The sequence below is a fragment of the Cajanus cajan genome, chromosome 4 (genome assembly GCF_000230855.2).
Source record: "Cajanus cajan strain Asha chromosome 4, NIPB_CcT2T_4, whole genome shotgun sequence".
Lineage (NCBI taxonomy): Eukaryota > Viridiplantae > Streptophyta > Magnoliopsida > Fabales > Fabaceae > Cajanus > Cajanus cajan.
Window position 1 is genome coordinate 9,226,849 of NC_138520.1, and position 20,130 is coordinate 9,246,978.

Below are 20,130 nucleotides of genomic sequence, written 5' to 3' on the forward strand. Positions count from 1 at the left end.
GTTTTTGTTGTTGTTAAATAAGCCTGTGTTACTGCTGTGTTCAGTTTGTCCATGCTTAGGTGATTTCAAAATCAATTCAAAGTAAAAAATAAATAAATTACATGTGAATATCTAACATGTAATCTTTATTGAGGTGTATTTAGATTCATCCTTAATTTTTGACTTGAAGATACTTTAATTTATTATAAAAGTTCTGATATAAAACCATTAAGTAAACAAGAGTTTACAACAGATAATGTATAATATAATATTCCTCCGCATATAAAATATTTTTGTAATACAACTAAGAAGAGTAATCATCCAACTTTTCAATTACTTTTGTCAAAAAAAAAAATATGTATAAAAATGTAGGACAAGATTAGGCATCACTAAACATAAACTTTTTTCTCTTATGAATGATCCTGAGTGTTATCTATTGTAAAGCGGACAGTGTATTGATGGTGAGAGCAACAAGATTAAAAACTCGTCCTTGCTCTATTCCTCCCTAATCCCAATAGAACAAATTACCAACTAAGCATTCAAATTCAATGCAAGAAAATGAAGAGTAAAAAGTACATTAAATGAAAGGGAAAAAAAATAGATTGGAATTTTGTAGAAGTTAACTAAAGTTTTCAGGGTAAAGAATTAACATATGACAAACGTTAATTCACGAAGGAACTCCTGTTGTCTAGAAATGATTGCTTCCAATAAGAAACCATGGAAGAAAAATCAAAGAAATAATAGATGTATACAGGTCAATGGAATTTTAAAGACTAGCTATTTTTAACTACATAACAATTTTTAACTCTGAAAGAAGAATTACTGGCGTGCAAAATTTTCCAATTCACCAGTACATGTAACTTGCAAAATCAGGTATATTGAGAAACAACAGAAAATCTGATATCCTCTTCTTTGCAATGACAGTTTATGGCATAAAAGCCATGAACTACTTACAACTTACTCCGTGGAACACCAATCAACATTAATATCTTTTATTGGCTGTCGCGTTTTTTTTTTTTTTTTCAAATGCTTTTTTTTTACAGCATTCAAATGCTTGTTAATACATTATATACAAATACAAGTGATTTACCTGGTGCATGCTAGACGCAACTTCTCAAGATGAAAATTAGTACAACCAACCCTTTTGAAACTGATTTGTAATATATTTTCCTTTAAAACTAAAATTAAATTATCACTCTAGATGAAATATAGTTCTGCGTCATTTGAAGAAACAATGTTGAATCGGTACGCAAGCAATAATTCGGCTGAATAAATAATGGTATAGCGCACTAATAAACAATCTCAACCATGTTAGTCCTTGCTGCTTCCACATGTATCTATATATACATTACATGTATATATATGATAATGACACATAGTTTGATAATAGTAAATAGGGGAAAGAATGTTAATAATCCTGTAAAACATTGGAATACTACTCATCATTGATGCCTAGGGAAAGTAGGAATAATGAAAAGAATAGATCATGTTAGATTACCACTACATTTAAAATTTTTTTTACATCGTTTCAATCCCCCTTTTCTGCTTCCTGTGTGACAGCTTCAAGAACTGTGCCTTGTCCAAATGATGCATCTGATGCATGACATCAAAAAATTTAAAAATATACAGAAGACCAGTTTATCTTTTAAGATTGATTCTATCCAAGAACCGTGTAAGGATATACCTATACATAGCATAAGGAAGCTACTTCTTTGAATGGTAGTGCCATGATAGCAGCTTCACTCTCCAATAGGAAATTGTCCTCATGAAGGTAGAATCTTAATTTTACATTTTCTGAACCTCTTCATAGATAGAATGGAAGAGAGCAGTAGAAATATATCTCTCACCAAAACTCGGAAAAATAACCTTCAAATGTGCAAAGTAAGAGGCAGAGGAAGAAAAAATATCAGGAAGCTTTACTAACGATAGAATAATTTGCCATGAAAAGTAGTAAAAGAGGACATCTAATTATATGATTCTGTTTACCAATTAGTTGCGAGAAAAAATTCACCGAGCTTCATTCTATTCTATCAATTTCAATTTTCAACACCTATTTGAATATTTGAGAAATAAACTCACCACAATAAGTTTTCCAGAATTCTCAGGCCGTCTTGCTAAACTTATGGCAGCTGCTGCTGCAGCTCCTGAAGAAATCCCAACCTAGACAGCAATTTGAATTAGTTATGATCTAACCTATTCTAAAAAGTATAAACCAAAATACACTGTAGTTACAGTAACATTGCAATATTAAGCAACATACAAAACTAAAGATGAAGAATGTCAAGCCAATAACTAAAATTTAATTTTGCATCTAGCATATACACACTAAAAATTCTATAGCAAGCTATATGCAGATCGCATACTTCAGTTTTCATGCAAACAGAGACATTCATAATGCCAACAAAATATTGCAAAACATTGCTGACAATTGACATTAAAATATGAAACATAAAAGAAAATTATATATTCAAACAAATTTTACTTGTAAACCCCTCATTCTAGTATTTGAAAATGTAAGCATTAGTTATTTTAGTCCCTAATTTCGCAAAATTTTCATCTAGTCCTTTTTAGTACAAACGGACTGTGACTGTGGAAAATAAAGTGAAAAAGGCCTAAACTGAATGACATTTTGTAGGACTAAAGCAGGAAATTTGTCGAGTCAAGGACTAAAGTGACCAACAGTTACAATATCATGGATTAGAATGAGGGTTTACTTGATATCTTAACTTACCAACAAACCTTCTTCCAATGCTAATCTCCTTGCCATTTCGACGGCCTCAACATTTGTAACCTGTATTTTCATGTGTCAAGTTAATTAATTATTCAAATAATCTAATTATGCAAATTAAGAATATAACAGCACGGCATAATTAGAAACAGAAAGGCACTAAAGCAATAACTAAGAAGAGTTTAGTGGATGACACTTGAGATAAAAGAATTAAATCATGTGTATAAGACTCCAAAACTGCTCTCTTTATCACCTAAATTTATGATAAGAACGTCTCCAATAATAAACACCTGGTTCTTAGCTCTTTTAATGTGTCCTAGTGCTGAAAATGCTCCAAGCATAAAGCTTGTCCTTTAGTATAGAAATACCAAAGCCAAAGAGAATAACCTCAAGCAGGTTATTCTGACCAGAAATAAAGAGGACAGCATACAACAGGGGAGGAATAATTTTTGTTTACCTTGATAACCTCATCAAGCAGATTGATATCCAAAATGCTTGGCATGAAACCTACAACAAACTCCATTACAGTCAACAGCTGACAAGAAAATCTGTTTTAAGTGGATTGACCTTGAGACTAATGATATGAACTAAGTAAAAAATTCATACCAGGACTGTCACCCGAAACCACACTTCTGTCTGCAGGTTCCACTCCAACCACCTACGCAATACGTAATATGGAACACTTTAGCAAGTTAATAAAGAATGTAGAACAAATAAAGCATCAATTTCACTTCAAATGTAAGAAGCATACAAAGCATTCACCGATAATTGTCTATCATATGCCTAATACACCCAGGCATGTAACACAATTTAAGTGTTACTTGAAATTGTTGAATACAATTATGGTTTAATCAAATGTATGCTAGAATAGGCAAAAACTAAAATTTGATGTGTTCCTTCTGGATCCTTTTTCCTTACTTTATTTACTCTCTGTTCCTCTCCTTCTCCCTCTCGCTCTCCAACAGAGGAACACAGAACCAAGTCTATAAAGATTTAGAATATGGTAAATATAATGCACAAGCTGTCAGCATACTGATTCAATTCAACAACAATTACATGTAACTTCTTTTAATACTAAAGAATACAAGTTATGGAATTTGAGTTCAGGAACTGATATGTATCTCATTTAATACTTAGCAGTGAAAGTTAGAGCCATAGGACCAATAAGTATCTCATTCAATTTGAAAGAACAACTAAATGCATATCAAACAAATAATCAAACCTTTATATTTTTATTCATCATTTTCAGATAACGCCCAGTGCCGGTAACAGTGCCACCAGTTCCAATCCCAGCAACCAATACATCAACATTGCCCATGGTATCCTCCCATATCTCTGGCCCTGTAGTTTCGAAGTGGATCTGTAATTTGTGCATATAAATCTTAATAAAGTGTAACTTAATTTATATAGTAATTTCTATATTTACTGATGCACTAAATAATTCAAAACAGAATGATTGATAAGGTGAAGGTCTTATAGGAGATGCATTAAGACTTAACCTTTGTGTTAGTCATGTTATCAAACTGTCTAAACATGTAAGCATTGGGTGTGGTGCGAACAATTTCTTCAGCTTTGTCAACTGCCCCTTTTAGCCCCTTCTCAGCATCAGTCAAAACAACTTCTGCACCAAAAGCACGTAAAAGGATTCTCCTCTCAACATTAACGGAAGCAGGCATTGTGACTATAAGTTTGTACCCCTTCGTTGCTGCAACAAAAGCAATGCCAAGTCCTGTGTTTCCAGTCGTTGGTTCAACCAAAATGGTCTGCACCAATACAGGGTCAGGAATGTAAAGAAAATCCAAGCAAAGATTGCATTGATCTATAGGCAGAATATTCATATAGTACCTTCCCTGGAGAAATTGCTCCAATCTCTTCAGCATCAGATAACATACTATACCCAATTCTGCCATTTAGAACAACAACATACGTTTAACACATGATATATCTGTGTGTGTGTTGCAAGTACGAAACATGGAATGTGGAAAATCCTCAAACAAAATCAGCCATACTAGTGACTTGTTAGTATGGCTGTCTAAAATATCAAAATACCAATCCTTAATAAAACTAAAGCATGTCAAAACAAATAATAACAATAATGACAATAATGTCATTTAGTATAATATTCAGTGTTACAAACAACTTTCTAAAATCAACAAATCATTAGTCTCAGTGGTATGGGCTTAGCCCCTTTCAGTATATTCTTGAGTTCGACTCTTGTGAATAGAAAAAAAACAAGGTTCGGAGGAAAAACTATTACAGGATATTATCCTATAATAGAAATCTCATTAAAGGTGATCAGTCAGATCCTCTAACAGAAATTAATCATTGTCAAAGTCGGTGAATACTTCACACTAATAACATGGTTACCCAAAAAAAATACATATTTCTAAATCAATCATGAGAGAGATGAGTATATGCATGATGAGAGAGAAAATTTTACTTTGGTGCATTTTTTTTTTATTCATTACCAAGGAGTATTCCCCGTCAAATACGGAACAATCTCTCTTGAGGGTTTGACAAGCACCAACTAGGTGAACATCCCCTCCTAACTTAAGCTTTTTGCATTTGTAAGAGTCAGGATTCAATCTCTAATCACTTTGATGCGTTTACAAAAACTGTTATGTACCTTTCAGCATTTTCCTAATAATAGTAGTAGTTGAAAGAATAATAATAATAATAATAATAATTAATAAATAAATAAATAATTCATTAACCTCTTCTAGGATCATACATTTTCACTCTATTCTTTTTTAACATGCTCTCTTATTATTTAAAAAAAATCATCAAGAGACGAAATTATGTAAATAATGTAGGTCTGACTCCACGTTTTAGGAGTCGCATTCATAATTTAACAAGTCCTAATAAATTACAGACAACAGTAAAGAATCGAATATGTAAGCTAAGTAGTGTTACCTGTCCTTGACGCTTCGGCAAGGTTGCATAGACTCAAGTTTGGCAGCAACGTTAGCAACACAACCTTCAGTAACTTTGTTGAGGTACACCATTGGCGTATTTCCAATCAACTGCAAGAATTCGCAAAATGGTTCAAAAATGGAATTCACACATTAGACTAGAAATGAGAAAAGATTGTGAAGGGAAGTAAGCACCTGGGTAACATCTTCGGCAATGTTGACGGTATCGAACCCTTGCCTGCCGGAGTAGAGTAACGGAGTAGACTCTCTGGTGGCGGCGGCGAGCCTGTGCTCAGACCGAGTATAGGGTTTCAGGCTAACAATACGGTGCCGTTTGAAGGGAAGAAGCGGTGTTGGGGAAAAACACCAACACCAACACGATGTTGTTGTTGAAGAAAAAGAACAAGATATCGCCATTCTCATTCTTACACTCGCCGTTTTAAGATTTTAGATGGGTTTTACAATTTATTCTCTATCGGCACGTGTGCCAATTTATCTCGGAACCATTTCTTTTTTCATATTCATTTTATCTTTTATTGTTATTTTACTAAAATTAATATTTTTTTTCTATTTTTATTCTTGATAATTATTATATATTTACTGAACAATATATTTATTTATTTTTAATATCTACTCTTTTTTTTTTTTCAACTACTTATGTGATTAAATAGAGTAGATTACTTATCGTTCACATGTGTATTCTAATAATTAATACATTAATTCATGGACAAGTGTGATTAAATAGAATAAGTTATAATTTACATGTGTATTCTAATAATCAATGCATTAATTCATAAACTTCTCAAAAGTACATAATAATAATAAATATACACAAATTAACATTCTCAAGATTTGAATGCAAAAAAAAATAAATAAATAAAAAGTATAAGAGAAAAATAAGTAATAAATATTTTTAAAAACTAAAATATCAATCATTTCTTTAAGTCTTAGTTCAAAATCATAAATGACTATATAAAAAAATAGAAAGGAGTAATTTTTTTTTTTGTCTTTTCTCTATTAGCCAACATTCTCAAATTGGGTCATCACCTAAATAAGATTCGTACGTAATTCATCATTTTCATTAAGCATTTATATATGGAAAAAAAATGTGTATCCCTGAAAAAAGCAATGGGAACTATCATTTTTTATCGGTAGAGATGCTTATTTGTTGTCCTATACATAAGTTTTCAAAGTTCATATGCATATTGCTAACATTTTGGTTATTATAGATATGAACAACAGTATAATGTTGAAATGTGGTAATTATGAAGAGAATGATAAAAGAAAAGTGATAATTAAATGTTGTATCACTTTCAAAACAGGCCCAGAGAAAAAGGTTGATTAAATGGAAAACAAAGACACTTTCAATGTATACAGTACACTCAAGTCCAACCACAACACAAGTGGAACCAAATTGCCTAAATCCTCTTTCCACTTTCCTTTAATATATAATGAATCTTCTTCATGTATAAACGTTACATTGTCAGCATCAAAACCACTACATACATTTATATCTATGAAGTGTTCTAACTTCTAACGTTTCTAAAGGTGAAACCTAAAGTCATTTGCCACAACATCCTATGGCTCTTTGGTGCACAACTTACTCCAAACAAGTACTTATTTTTCTTTCAAGAAAAATCAGGTGGTGCACGCCCATAAAGAGACCTAAAAAACCTTCTAGACCTGTTAGTTTTCAGCTTCATGAAAGGAACCTTGCGTGCAACAGCCTGCCAAATCATGTGGACAGCATCACCCTCTTGAGATGGGAACTGAAACTCAAAGAAACTCTCAACCTCTTTCAACCTGTTCCACATTCTGGTCCACTCTTCCTTACCAATGCTCCTAATGAAGTTTATCAGGAACCTCTTCTTGAGAGCATCCCTCGTACGCACAAATATGCAAAACTGAGAGTAGTCAAGGACATCCTCATATGGAAGCTCAATTTCATCACTGATGATGACGGGTACACAGTGGCTGGCAATAGCATCAAACAAGCGATTTGATGATGGGGTGTCACCAGCTATGTTGAGGCAGAACTTGGAAGAACGCATGCCTTCTGTGGCCTTTCTGACTCCACCCTTTTGAACACTTCCAAATGAAAAATGTACATCTTTTTCATTTTTTAGAAGGTAGTATAGCTCATGCCGAACATGGCCTCCCTGAGTATTGAGAGGGAAAAAAGTCAAGTCGAGTAACACTGCTTTTCTTATCAAAAAGTAAATTACATGGAATATTTCAAAAGCTAAGGAAATGAAACTTGGATTTGCAATATAGACTTCAATATATTTTCTCTGCAAATATATCAATTTTCACTTTTAACTCATGTAAAAAGTAATTGTTAATGATCTCCATGTTGTCCAATTATCAAAAATGCTTACATGACTCTATCTGATATCATGTGAACATTTTTTGTAACATGACATTTTCACGTAAGAACACCTGATGAAGCGAAATAAGCTTTTCTAGAATGGAAGGACCAAAAACATAACATTTGGTTATAGGAATTCTAAACGAAAAAGAATTACATGACTATAATCTAAACTGCAAAATATCAAACTTTTTCCACTGTGCTGGTGCCAACTACAAATATTTGCAAATTTAGCTACAACTAGAAGCACGGTGTAGATTTAGCATGAGCTGACAGCAACTGAATCCACAAATTGTTTAATTTTGCAGAACAAGGAAGCCATTTGGAAAAACTGAATCTCAGCTTAATTAAGTGAACAAAAGCAAAATAATTTCAATATTTTTCTTGGAATGTTCACTAAATAAACGACTAAACATTATTAGGCATATGATGACTCAACAACAATAGGTTTGATATTTCAAAAGAAGAAATTAATATGGTCTTCATCTTCAGCATAAGCTGCAAACATGAACTCGTTCCATTATTTTCCTTTACAACTATGATAGAGTATGTGATACAACCTGAGAAGCATTTGAGAACAGAAATTCCTAAAGAATAAAGTTAGGAGAGAAACAATACTTCCTGATAACTCCGAGTTAACAACATTATTTATTTCATTTTTGGAATAAAATCCCACGTACACAGCATGAAGGTGAATTACAAAACATACTACTTGAATTTCTGGTTTTATCAATAAACCACAACTCTAGCCTCTTAATTTTTTTATCATTAAGGGTGCATACATCAAATAGTTGTGTACAATTAATTATGTAACAAAGATGACCAAAACAACATTTTTCCAAAGAATTAGTTGCCCGGATATTGTTATTGAATCAATTAATGTAGGAGCTCCGTCTTAAGGTGTCAAACTTAGTTACGCAAGAGTACGATGTAAAGACAAAAGCGAAAGATTCAAATTCAAAAAAAGAAAAATAACACACTAAAGAGTGAGATAAACATACATCTTTTCTGTATATTGCGCCTTGGAAGTACAACAACGTTGGACGGCTATCAAAGCTGGATTGATCATCATCATAGGATCCAACTACATGTTTGTAAGGTGCAATCACATCTTTCTCAACATTGGCTATGTTGGGAGGGTACCTCCCAAAATCCGAGAGTATGAAAGTACCAGGCCATAACTTCATTCTAGCATCCAACATACTATTTGGATGGTGAGCCAAGATCACATGGTCCTTCCCCCCTGACCTCTTCCACTCCTCTTGCGATGTCACATACTTCACCAACTTCTCTTGCAGCACCTTGTTCCTGCTCCTCTTTTCACGTGGGCCAGTTTTGGAGAACCGGTTGTAACAAAGAGAAGAAAAGAATGGCACAAATATCACATCAGCTTCACTAGAGTTTCCAACTCTCATCACACTGTTAGCATTAGATGATGATGATGATGATGCTTCAGCTTCTGAAGCAAGAAGATCCAAAGTAAGCCAATACTCTATACTATGTTGCAAATTCAACCCTCCAGGGTAATGGGGTGCTTTAGCTTTGATATCAGGCCAAACACTGTTAACACCCCCCTCAGGCTTCCAATCCAATAGTCCAAAATGGAACTCAGGAGGCAAATCATACATGAAAACTCTCAAAACGGCATGGTGACGTGGTTTGCATGTCACACCTTCTTCTCCATGCACATGTTGTTGTTTCTCAACAAGTGTTGTTGGTGCTTCAACATTGTCCACGAGTATTGCTCTATTGCCAAAGGAGGATTCAACTTCCACGTTCTTTTGTTGTTGCACTTGATCAGAATCTGAGTCATTAAAGGAAGTGAATAGATTTGAGTTGGTAGTGGAACCAAGTGTAGCCTCGGAGCGCGTGGAACGAAGAACAAACACCCATGACAACATGAACAACAACGTGGTCAATGTGAAGAAAAAACACAAGGATTTCTTGATGGCAAAGCCAGACGCAGTTCTCTCTCCCATTGTAACAACAACATTACATGGAACCGATTAACGTGAACTTTGTCGTATGGAACAGACACAATCACATTAGAAAAATGTGAGGGTCCATGAATTTTAGCGATTGGTGACAGAAGAGAAGACTTTGTATGGATTTTGAATTCTTTGTTTATTGTGTTTTTGTGTGCAAGTGACATGATATAAGCGTAGGAATAGGGTCTAACTGTGGAAGCGTTCTACTCGGCTTAGGGGTCTCCACCTTTTTCTGGTCTATTTCATACAAATAAATCAATCTAAACTTTGCATCAATTAATGAGACATTTTGTGATTCGACAATGAATACATAGCACCATTAGTTGACATCTAATCATATTCATTATGGAGTATAACGAATTTGTTGATTTATCATTTAATAACAATTTTTTTTCCCACAACAATTATCCATTATCTAATACAATCTTGTTTGAGGTACAGTCGACATGTTCAAGATAAACATCGCAATGTTATGATAAATTTCTTAATTTTTAAAATAATTAGGTGATGGATAATAAAGTGACATAAAAAATTTAAATCACTATAAATTACTTAAAAAGTTATATAGTAAATTTGTTAAGTTTTAAATTAATTACTTTTTTACACCAAAATTAATTACCTAAAAATTCATAATAAAATAAATTTTTTGATGGATTGAAAAATGACAATGTAGAAAAAAAAAGTATATTTGTTAAATTCTTTAAAAATGGCAGTAAATTATTCTTTATCTTATAGTTCTGTTAACAATCTCGATTCTGAATTTAAATAAAGAAAATTGAAAATCTTTATATAACATCTTATTAGTCTTTCTACTTCTCTCATATGTTAAGTTTTAAGTGTTTTTATATTTTAAAATACTAAATGTGTTTATTTATTCATTTAATACTATGTTTATAAGATAGTATAAAGATTTATAAAACGTTTGCATGAAGATATAACATCAGTTTTCTAAAATTATTTTAAGTTGTTTGACTTTATCCTTTTAAAAAAATGAATTCCCAACTCATCCAATTTAATGCAAACGTGCAAATCACTAAGTGCGTGTTTGATGGAGTATTTGAGAATTCTAAAATTTAAAATTCAAATAATCTCAATTGTTTTAATTGAATTTTTTTTTCTTTTTTAAATAAAGTTATCAAATTCATTTATTTTTAAATTTGTTTTTGCATAAGCTAATCATTTTTTCATTTTTTTTATTTTGATAAATAAACAAACTCCTTCATCATCTCTAAATTTTTGTACTTGAATAGAGAGAAAAGAATAAGGATGGAGGAGAGCCAAATAGACAGCAAAGAGAAAGGAATGAAAAACAAGAGATGAAAAAGGGAGACAATTCTCTTTGTTTTTTATTTATTCTCTAGGATATCTTCTTAGTATGTACTGAAACTAATCTCTTTTCTATCATATTTTTCCATACCGATATATTTTTTTTTTATACACACAAACACATATTTTATACAACTACAACAGTGTGTTGAAATCTGAGTCTACAATAGAGATGTATTATTTTATTTATTTTAATAATTATATTATTAATACAATATATTTATTAGTTTTGTTAATTAATAATTGTCGAGAAACCTAACTAAACATATATACTGAGATCTTCCCTCTCAAACATGTTTTAATAAAGATGTAATTTATATAAGCACAGAGCATTTCTAAGTATTTACTTTTTTTTGTGAAATTTAAAAATCTATGATTTTAAGTAATCAAAACTCTCTAACAGATTTTAGAATTCTAAGTACTTTTTATATTCACTATCCAAGCAAAATATTTTAATACAAAGAATTTTAAATTGCACTTAAACTTCCTTATTAACATACCCTAAATCGAAATTTTTATTTTAAAAAAATGAAACGCTACCAATCTTTGATCAATTATCAATTCAATTGTACAACATAGTTTCAAAATGCTAGTTTAACCAACAAAAGACACGGAAAAAATTTATAATGAATTTCATGACTGTTTAGCCCTGGAAAAACCATATCCTAACTAGGTTTATGGCTACGTTTTGTTGTAAAAAAATTAACCCAATAAAAGTATAATAATAGGATAATCCTAAGATAAATCCAACCTAATGAGATGAAATAGAAACCAAAAGAAGGACTTTCTCATCAATTTGAAAGTACCAAAAAATACCTCATTTTTAACAACTTTATATTTATTTCTCTAATCACATAAGTTGTCATGCAGCTAATAATCTTGATGTGATAATTTCCATGATATGGTATAGTGTATGTTTGAATTATAGCTAGAAAGTTAATTTGAACCTAACTTTTCAAACCAATTTTCAAAAAAGCATCAGTCTTCTTGCTTTTGATTCAACTGAAATGTACTTGCATTTCACACTCAACATAAAAGGGGGAAAAAAATTGTCAAACATGTAAGTGTTATATTCAAGATAAACTAACCAAGTTACAGAATTCAATCGTGTAATCAAACATACCCATAATAAATGATTTGAACTTGAAAATCCCTATCTAAAAAATTGAAGATTATTTTTAACTCAAGACCTTTGTATCTGCTTTAATTTAAATTCGTTCGAAAAATAAAGCCAGTGTGATGACAATTTTAGTCAATACTAACAAGTCTAATTCACAATTTGCAATTCTAGCAGATGGTCAATGCATCAATCTCATTCTCATATGGGAAGCAATTATTTCAGGCTTGAATGCACTGAGGTCCAATGCTTCACAGATTCATATTCAGGAAAAAAGAAACAAAAAGTTGCTATATGTTTCTCAATGGCCAGGGACAAGAAATGCATGTAATGTGAAGCACCACAATGAAGAGAATCAGAACTGGAACTGCATCTCAGGAGCATATCCAATGGCTTCAAGGTGAGCAGCCATGGCCTTGTTCATAGGTGGTGGACCACATCTCAAAATCTGAAAATCCGCAAGAAATGCGTCTAATCATTTATCTTCATTTTACACTATGATTAGAAAAACAAAACATGATAACTTCACTTTGGAGTATGAAGTGAAATAATGAAACAATTACCTTAATATCATGTGCTGGAGCAGGGCAATGGGTTTGAATCATCTCCTTTGACACGAATCCAACACCACCATTCCATACCTCAGGAGGCTGGAGAGTTATTTAATTCAAGGGAATAACATCAAAACAAATGGTCATAATTATAGCTTACAAGAATTATAGTTTGGGATTACAGAAGAATGAAAATATAGAAACAAAGCAGAAGCAGCAGAAGCAACAAATGTAGTAGACAAGAAGAAAATTATGGTTCCACATGCCATGGAAACTAACCTGATTCAGCACATAGTATACTTTGAATCGATCTGGATAGTTAGAAGCAAGACCATCAATTTCTTCCTGTACACACAAATAAGTGGATTTTCATCAATGACAAGTTTCAAAATGCAGGCATTGGCCAGTGAGAGGAATTTGTGATACAAGCCTATTCTATGATAGCATTGACATAGGAAATGAACCAAGGTTGAGGAAAGTAATTATCGCCTCTGCAGGAAAACAGTTCTTCAATTCTTTTACTTTATAGAATTCTTAAGAATAGATTTGTACCTCAAACCAAAGAAACAAATATTTTTCTTGCAGCAAGATACAAATTGCTAGAACAGTTTGTAAGCTCTCCCACAGAGGCAAGTATGTAAGGGGTAGAGACATAATCTAACTTTTTCCAAATGGACACATAAATTTACCCCAAATTATATATATTTCCATATCCTATTTAATATTTATGACTCCTAAGAACGACTTCTAACTTGAGCAAAATGACCTTGGGGACATTTTGGGACAGCTATCACATACTGTCATTTCTGGGTTTGCCATTTAATGATAAAAAATTGCATCTTAATGGATTAAAGCAAATCAAGAGTCATAGAACTTATAGCCAGCATGAAGTAATGGATTAATGCGAATCAAGAAATTATGAAGAATATTAATTACCTTCAAAAGAATGTCCTCATACATAACATTGGCATAGATAAGATGTACCTTGGTCCTGTCATTAGGGTTTTCTAATATAGCTCTAGCAACCTTCAGCAACAAGAAGCAAGCAAATTAGTAACACAGAATTCCATGAAAAAAATTTCCTCTTAATGATGAAAAGAACAGCATGTCCTTAATGATATACTTGGAACATTGGGGTGATTCCAGACCCTCCAGCAAGCATCCCAAATGCTCTAACCTCGCCAGGTTGGTACTTGAAACGTCCCTAGAAATGGAAGCATTTATGTTTTAAAGCCCAACTATCTAAATAACAAGTCTTTTACTTGGTATAAAACATTATGAATTCAGAAATGCATATAACATACTGTGTTTCACAATGACAAAAAAAGAGGGAAATGAAAAAAATGCCTTTTATAAAAGGAAAAATGATAAAGATAAAAAAGGTTCATTGCAAAGTCAAAGAAGGAAAGCTAGGCCAACTGGACATAAGTATCTATGCAGAGCCTACAAAATCAAATGGATCGACATGAAAATTAGAGACAATGCTGGAACATTGTCACTAGCAAATATTCATTGCAGGTTTACAACCAAAAAGAAAAATTAACATTATAATATTTTACTGCACAAAATTTAAAATAATGCTAGAAATTCAGCTTAAGATAAGAAAAAATATATATATTTATCACTTTTAAATTTACCACTTTATTTTCAATTAATTTGAGTAATTAAAAAAAAGATCAAATAACAAATTAAACAGTTTAAAAAAAAAAAAAAAAAAAGGAGCGGGTGAACAGTCCAACTACCAGGATATACCGAACAAAGAGCAATGGCTTCTAAAATTACTCATAAGCTTTCTCAAAATGGAAAGTCCCAAAATATTGTCTAACAATCTAGCAGGATAATATTGTTGAGAATATGCAAGAAAATAACAGCTTGTTTGCTTTGACAAGATGTTCTCTGTTTTGATTTCCTATTTTCAATAATAATTAAAAAATTTAAAACAACTTCAAATATACTGAAGGTACTAGAAATTTCTAAAAGAACTATCTGAGGCTCTGGGAACAAGACTTATATGTGAACAAGTATAAAGCATCAATGTTACTAAGATGTGATACACTGAAATTTTTTTATACAAATGTGTAGAAGAAACATTTACCTTGGGTCCTTTCACCGCAAGGTAGTCACCAACACGCATCTCACGGAAATGGTGTGACATCCTTCCTTGTGGGTACATCTGATTAATGCATATTTTAGAAACAACCAAATAATCAAGGGAGTAAACAAAAAAAATAATGCAACTAAGTTAGAAAAAGCACAAGGATGAAGTCAATGGATTCTGAATATACCTTAATAACTAGTTCAAAATGTCCAACATCAGAATCCAAAGTAGTAGGGGTATATGGTTTGATAACCTCTTCACCTTGAGCATCTTTACCCCTGTTTGAAGAATTGTTTGTTCACAATGTGACAACAAAACATTGATAAAGAAACTAAAAAATGGAAATAATTCTTGTAATATTTTATTATTTATTAGTTATCACTATAATATAATTGAAAGATCGCAGTAACTATTCTCGGCTAGACTTAAGACAAACTGTGCAATGACAAGGAAAAAGGACACGAGAAAAGATCAGGCAACAGAACCTGCAACTTATGTGTTGCCCAATTGGAAGGCCCAGAACAGATGTAGGTGTTGGGAGTGCAAATGTGAACTTTGCAACATTATGGCTCAGCTGTGCACGCTTAACAAGTTTAAACTCCTTAAAGTCCTCTGGGTCCAAGCAACCTATAAGCACATGGAAGACATGAATGAACACTTGAAGTAGATACAATAACCAAATTTAACATGAACGAACACTGAAGGTTGAGTGCACTGAGTTCAACATTATCTCAGGCTGCCACCAAGCTTCAGCGTAACTTAATTTCATAATCAAAGATGTAGTCAAGGTCTTTCACTTTCTCTAGTGTAAACAAGATTCCATGTAATAAGAAAATCTATAGCAAAACTAATGCACTTTGTGAAGAAGAGGAAAGTGACAGTGCTTTTAGTATTACGACTGGAAGTAGCACATAAATGAGCTGGAAAATAGCACTGTGAACTCTTAACACATGCTACCACTATTCTCTATTATAAGAAGAAAAAAAACTAATTTTATGCATGCTAAGGAAATTCGTTATCTACATTAAATTTTACTAATTCCATGATATTTTTTTCTAAATTGTCCTTATCATAAATGTCAAAAGAAGTGGTGCAACTGAATAATCATGCATTAAATGATGAATATTTTAGGGAGAGTATCATTAAATGAGACAAAAGTAGTTGAAATTTACTTATATTTACGAACAAAAAATCTGTGTGCTTCTTTTTTTGCTTATAATAGAGAACAGAGAGAGTAAGCATGGTCACCCATTCAGAGTAATTAGTGAATAGTTATGGTCTGATGGACTCCTGACCATATAATTCTGCTGAACAACCCCTAAGATACTCAAAGGATGAAACGCAAAATCTGACCAAACGGAATTAGCATGTAATAAACCTAAACAACTAGGCAGAGACAAGGTTATCTAATAACAAGTATGAAGCTGAAGAGTTCCCAGATGATTCAAAAATGTTAATATCCAAGAATTTCTAAATGATTAGATTAAAAACCCAAAATTCATCAAAATTCAGCCTGAATAAGTGACAAACAGGATGCAAAGTCCTACAAATTTGCATGGATGAGATATTAATTAATCAGAAACACAAACAGCCAAGACTCAAGAGCAGGGAAAAACATGCGCCAACAAAGTGTATGAACAGAAATCAAGCCAAGGAGTAGTTCACATCAGATCGATTCCAATGAAAACCAAATTGAACTTGGAACACAAATACAACGAGCACTCTCCATGCAGAATTACGCAACTGAAGCTGGCAAGTTAGGCACACTATTGACCTTATCAAACACATAAGTACTGCCCTTCATGTCATTATCAATGTTAAATTTTATGTGAGGGAACAAAAAAAAAACATCTTTTAAAAAATATAACTACCTCGTTTACATCGAATTCTCAAACGACAAAACATGTTGGATCTTCTCTCACATACAAAACTAAGAGAAAGAAGACCCTTTTGCATAAATCAAAGCAGAAGCATGGAATTTGAAATGGGGAAAAGATGAAGTTGAAGAAGGTCAAACCATTGCGCTTCTTCGAAGAATAGAGATAGACTGCGCCAACCCCAATGGCTACAACAGCCACGGCCACACCCACGAGTATTTGATTCTCTGGTGCTTGCAAGAAATCCATGATTTGAATGATGGGTGTGTGAGGCGAGAAGAAAGAGTGGAAAATAAAAAAGGGAAATTTATAAGAGAAAGGGGTAGGTGAGAAGAGTGAGAAATATTGGAGTTTGGGTTTGAATTGAAGGAATGAATGGTAATTGGTGAGGGATCTGGTGCAACTACTACCAACCTCTCTAATCTCTTTCTTACTTAGCTTCACAAATCTGGTACTAAATCAATTTCATTGTTCACACCATATTTCAAAAATTTATTTTCCAACATTTTAGTCTTTTTTTAACTGTATGTAATGATAAAATAAAATTGTATGCTTAGACAAAAGCTAAACTTTGTAAATTTATGACTTCTTTTTTTTTTTTTTAACAATTTTACCTAAACATGATTTTTTTTATATTTAAACAAAATTAAATTTCTCAAAATTATTTTTAACAAATCTATCAAAATAAAAAAATCTTGTTTTGATAATTGTTAAATAATCTAATTTTCATAATTGCCTTAAACATGTTCTTAATGAATTTCTAACAAATATATTATTTAATCCATATAATAAAAAAAATTAGAATAATGAAATTATATGTGTAACTTACATCAAATATTATATTATTAATAAGTTTGCACAAAATGTAATTTTTAACTATTTAGTTGTTGAAATATAATATTATTTTATTTTATTTATTTGTGTCAAATTTTAGAAAAACAACAAAGATAAAAAAAAATAATTAAATGATTCATATTTATATATTTAAAAATATGTGTTAAGTAGATTAGATGTATTAAATAAATATAGTTATAAAAAAGTATTACATAATTTTGAATTAATATAATTTTTGTAAATAGGAATATGTAAAAAAGAAAAACAATTTTCAAATTAATTTATTAAAATGATTCAAATAATTTTTAATTTGAAATGATTCAAATAAAATTTGTTAAATAATATGATGATTGATTCAATTTTGTACCTGTTTGAGAATACAATGTTAAATCTCTAACGTTAGGCTATGAACTCCTCAGTTGACTAACAATTCCAAAAGAAAAGGTAAGGTATTTGTAAAAAATATTTTATCGCTTAAGGAAGAGCTCAAGTATCTAGGGTAACAATAAGTAAATAGTAATTTTATCTAAATTTATATAATTATTTATATTAATCATAATAGGTTTGGATCTGTGGGGTATTTATTCTTAATTACTAATTAGGTAATATAACTATTGATGACAAGTTAGTCTCTTAATCTTGTTTATCCTTTTCATTAGTTAAGTAATTGAGTACTTAAGGATTGTATTAATCGTCTCTGCATGTTTGACAATCAACATAGCCAAGACTAATGTCAAGGTATGATTATGTAGGTCATTTCAATAAATCGACATCAATAAGGCGAACCTACATAAATGTACACATATATAAAAGTAAATTTGTACAATAGTTATTTTAAAAATTTGTACAAAAATTTAAAAGTGACACATACAAATAAAATATCACAGAAAATTGTAATATTATCTAAAATGATCACATAATCTTCGATTAAATACATAAGTAATTAAAAATTGTCATATTATAGTAAGAGTTAAAATAATAATTTCAAATCTTACGAGATGAAAAACAATTAAAAACATATTTATGTTTATATTAAATTATAAAATATCATTTAATTTATATTACTGATGAATATTTTAATTATTAAAATTATAAAAATAACTAACTATGAATAATTGTAGAGAATAAAATAACATTGTTTTAAAAAGTAATTTAATATTTTACTTTGATAATAGCTGATAATTAAATTAAGTATGTGCATGTGTGGCAAATGGACTGTTGTGTCATCTAATTATGGGACTCAAGAGTATAATTTCATATTTTAAAATAATTAAGAGTTTAATTTTATTTTAAATTATTAATCAATTAAAAATTACATGGATATCATTTTAAAGTAATTATTAAAAATTATGATGTTAAATAAGTCTACCAAATAACATAAAAAAAAATAATCTTTCTTTTGAATTATCATTATCATTGAAGTTTCAAATAAAGGTTATTTTTTATACTTTTTTTTTTAATGTTTGAATGACTTAATATAACAAATATTTTAAAAAATAATGTTGACTAATGTTTAAAGAAGTAGATCAAAAGTTTAGTCTTAAAAAGTTAAAATATTCTCTAAAAAAAAAGAGCTAAAATATCAAGTTTAGCGTGTAAAACTTGTTTGCATATATTATATTTTTCTATATTCTAATGGTAAGTTAAAAATTAAAAATTGATAATATGAATGAAAAAGTGATTTAAAACTTAAAAGTAATTATCATTATAAAGTTGAGGGTAGAAAAGTTGGCACGCACGTGGTTTTATCTTCCAGGTTTTGACTTTTGAGTATTAGGGCCCTAATATTGGAGACGCTTAAATCCGCTTTTCAGTTTTCTGTTAGCGACGCACGTGGTTTTGCTTTCAACCTGCTTTGCCCAAATTTGATAAACTAACGTCCCAAAATAGAATGTTTTGTACTTGCCCCTTCTTTGGAAACCAGAAACTTGATGGCAAGGGAATCCAGTTGTGTGAGAGTGAAGAATATTTAGATATGTGCACGTTTTATGTCATAGAATTGTTATCTTTAATTGTAATATTGATATGAAATATTAAAACTAATAATTAAATTTTTTGTTAAAGATTATAAGTTTACATATTAAAAAGTTATTGTTTCCCTAACATAATTTATTTTCTATCTAAGATTAGAATTCAAACTCTAAATATTATAGTTAAAAGATACGAACCATTATCACTTATGTTAATATTAGTTATCAAACTTTTCCTCTAACAAAACAAGAAATGCAAGAAACTTGTGACTTGTTTAAAATGTGAAAAAGACTAAAACACAATTTTGTGCAACACATGTAACACTTTTGTTTTTCATAAGTATTTTATTGATGATTTTGATTTTTGATTTTTGATTTTTAT

General features: G+C 31.0%; 3 protein-coding genes across 3 annotated transcripts; all 3 read right to left on the bottom strand.

Annotated features, from left to right (window-relative positions):
• Positions 1 to 1,269: 1,269 nt before the first annotated feature.
• On the bottom strand, positions 1,270 to 6,072 carry LOC109802057 (S-sulfo-L-cysteine synthase (O-acetyl-L-serine-dependent), chloroplastic). The gene is made up of 10 exons (XM_020363264.3): positions 5,815 to 6,072; positions 5,621 to 5,730; positions 4,553 to 4,610; positions 4,207 to 4,470; positions 3,930 to 4,067; positions 3,314 to 3,365; positions 3,165 to 3,214; positions 2,711 to 2,770; positions 2,059 to 2,139; positions 1,270 to 1,845 (listed from the first exon to the last, which is right to left on the bottom strand). Exons 1-10 carry the CDS (start codon positions 6,040 to 6,042, stop codon positions 1,765 to 1,767), a joined length of 1,122 nt encoding a protein of 373 aa, XP_020218853.1. The 5' UTR covers positions 6,043 to 6,072; the 3' UTR covers positions 1,270 to 1,764.
• Positions 6,073 to 6,897: 825 nt separating this feature from the next.
• Positions 6,898 to 10,203, bottom strand: LOC109802658 (putative arabinosyltransferase ARAD1). The gene is made up of 2 exons (XM_020364075.3): positions 8,989 to 10,203; positions 6,898 to 7,778 (listed from the first exon to the last, which is right to left on the bottom strand). Exons 1-2 carry the CDS (start codon positions 9,964 to 9,966, stop codon positions 7,248 to 7,250), a joined length of 1,509 nt encoding a protein of 502 aa, XP_020219664.1. The 5' UTR covers positions 9,967 to 10,203; the 3' UTR covers positions 6,898 to 7,247.
• Positions 10,204 to 12,473: 2,270 nt separating this feature from the next.
• CBR (NADH:cytochrome B5 reductase 1) lies at positions 12,474 to 17,354 on the bottom strand. The gene is made up of 9 exons (XM_020364012.2): positions 17,085 to 17,354; positions 15,553 to 15,694; positions 15,255 to 15,345; positions 15,065 to 15,142; positions 14,093 to 14,173; positions 13,906 to 13,995; positions 13,249 to 13,314; positions 12,982 to 13,068; positions 12,474 to 12,866 (listed from the first exon to the last, which is right to left on the bottom strand). Exons 1-9 carry the CDS (start codon positions 17,191 to 17,193, stop codon positions 12,774 to 12,776), a joined length of 837 nt encoding a protein of 278 aa, XP_020219601.1. The 5' UTR covers positions 17,194 to 17,354; the 3' UTR covers positions 12,474 to 12,773.
• Positions 17,355 to 20,130: the final 2,776 nt, after the last annotated feature.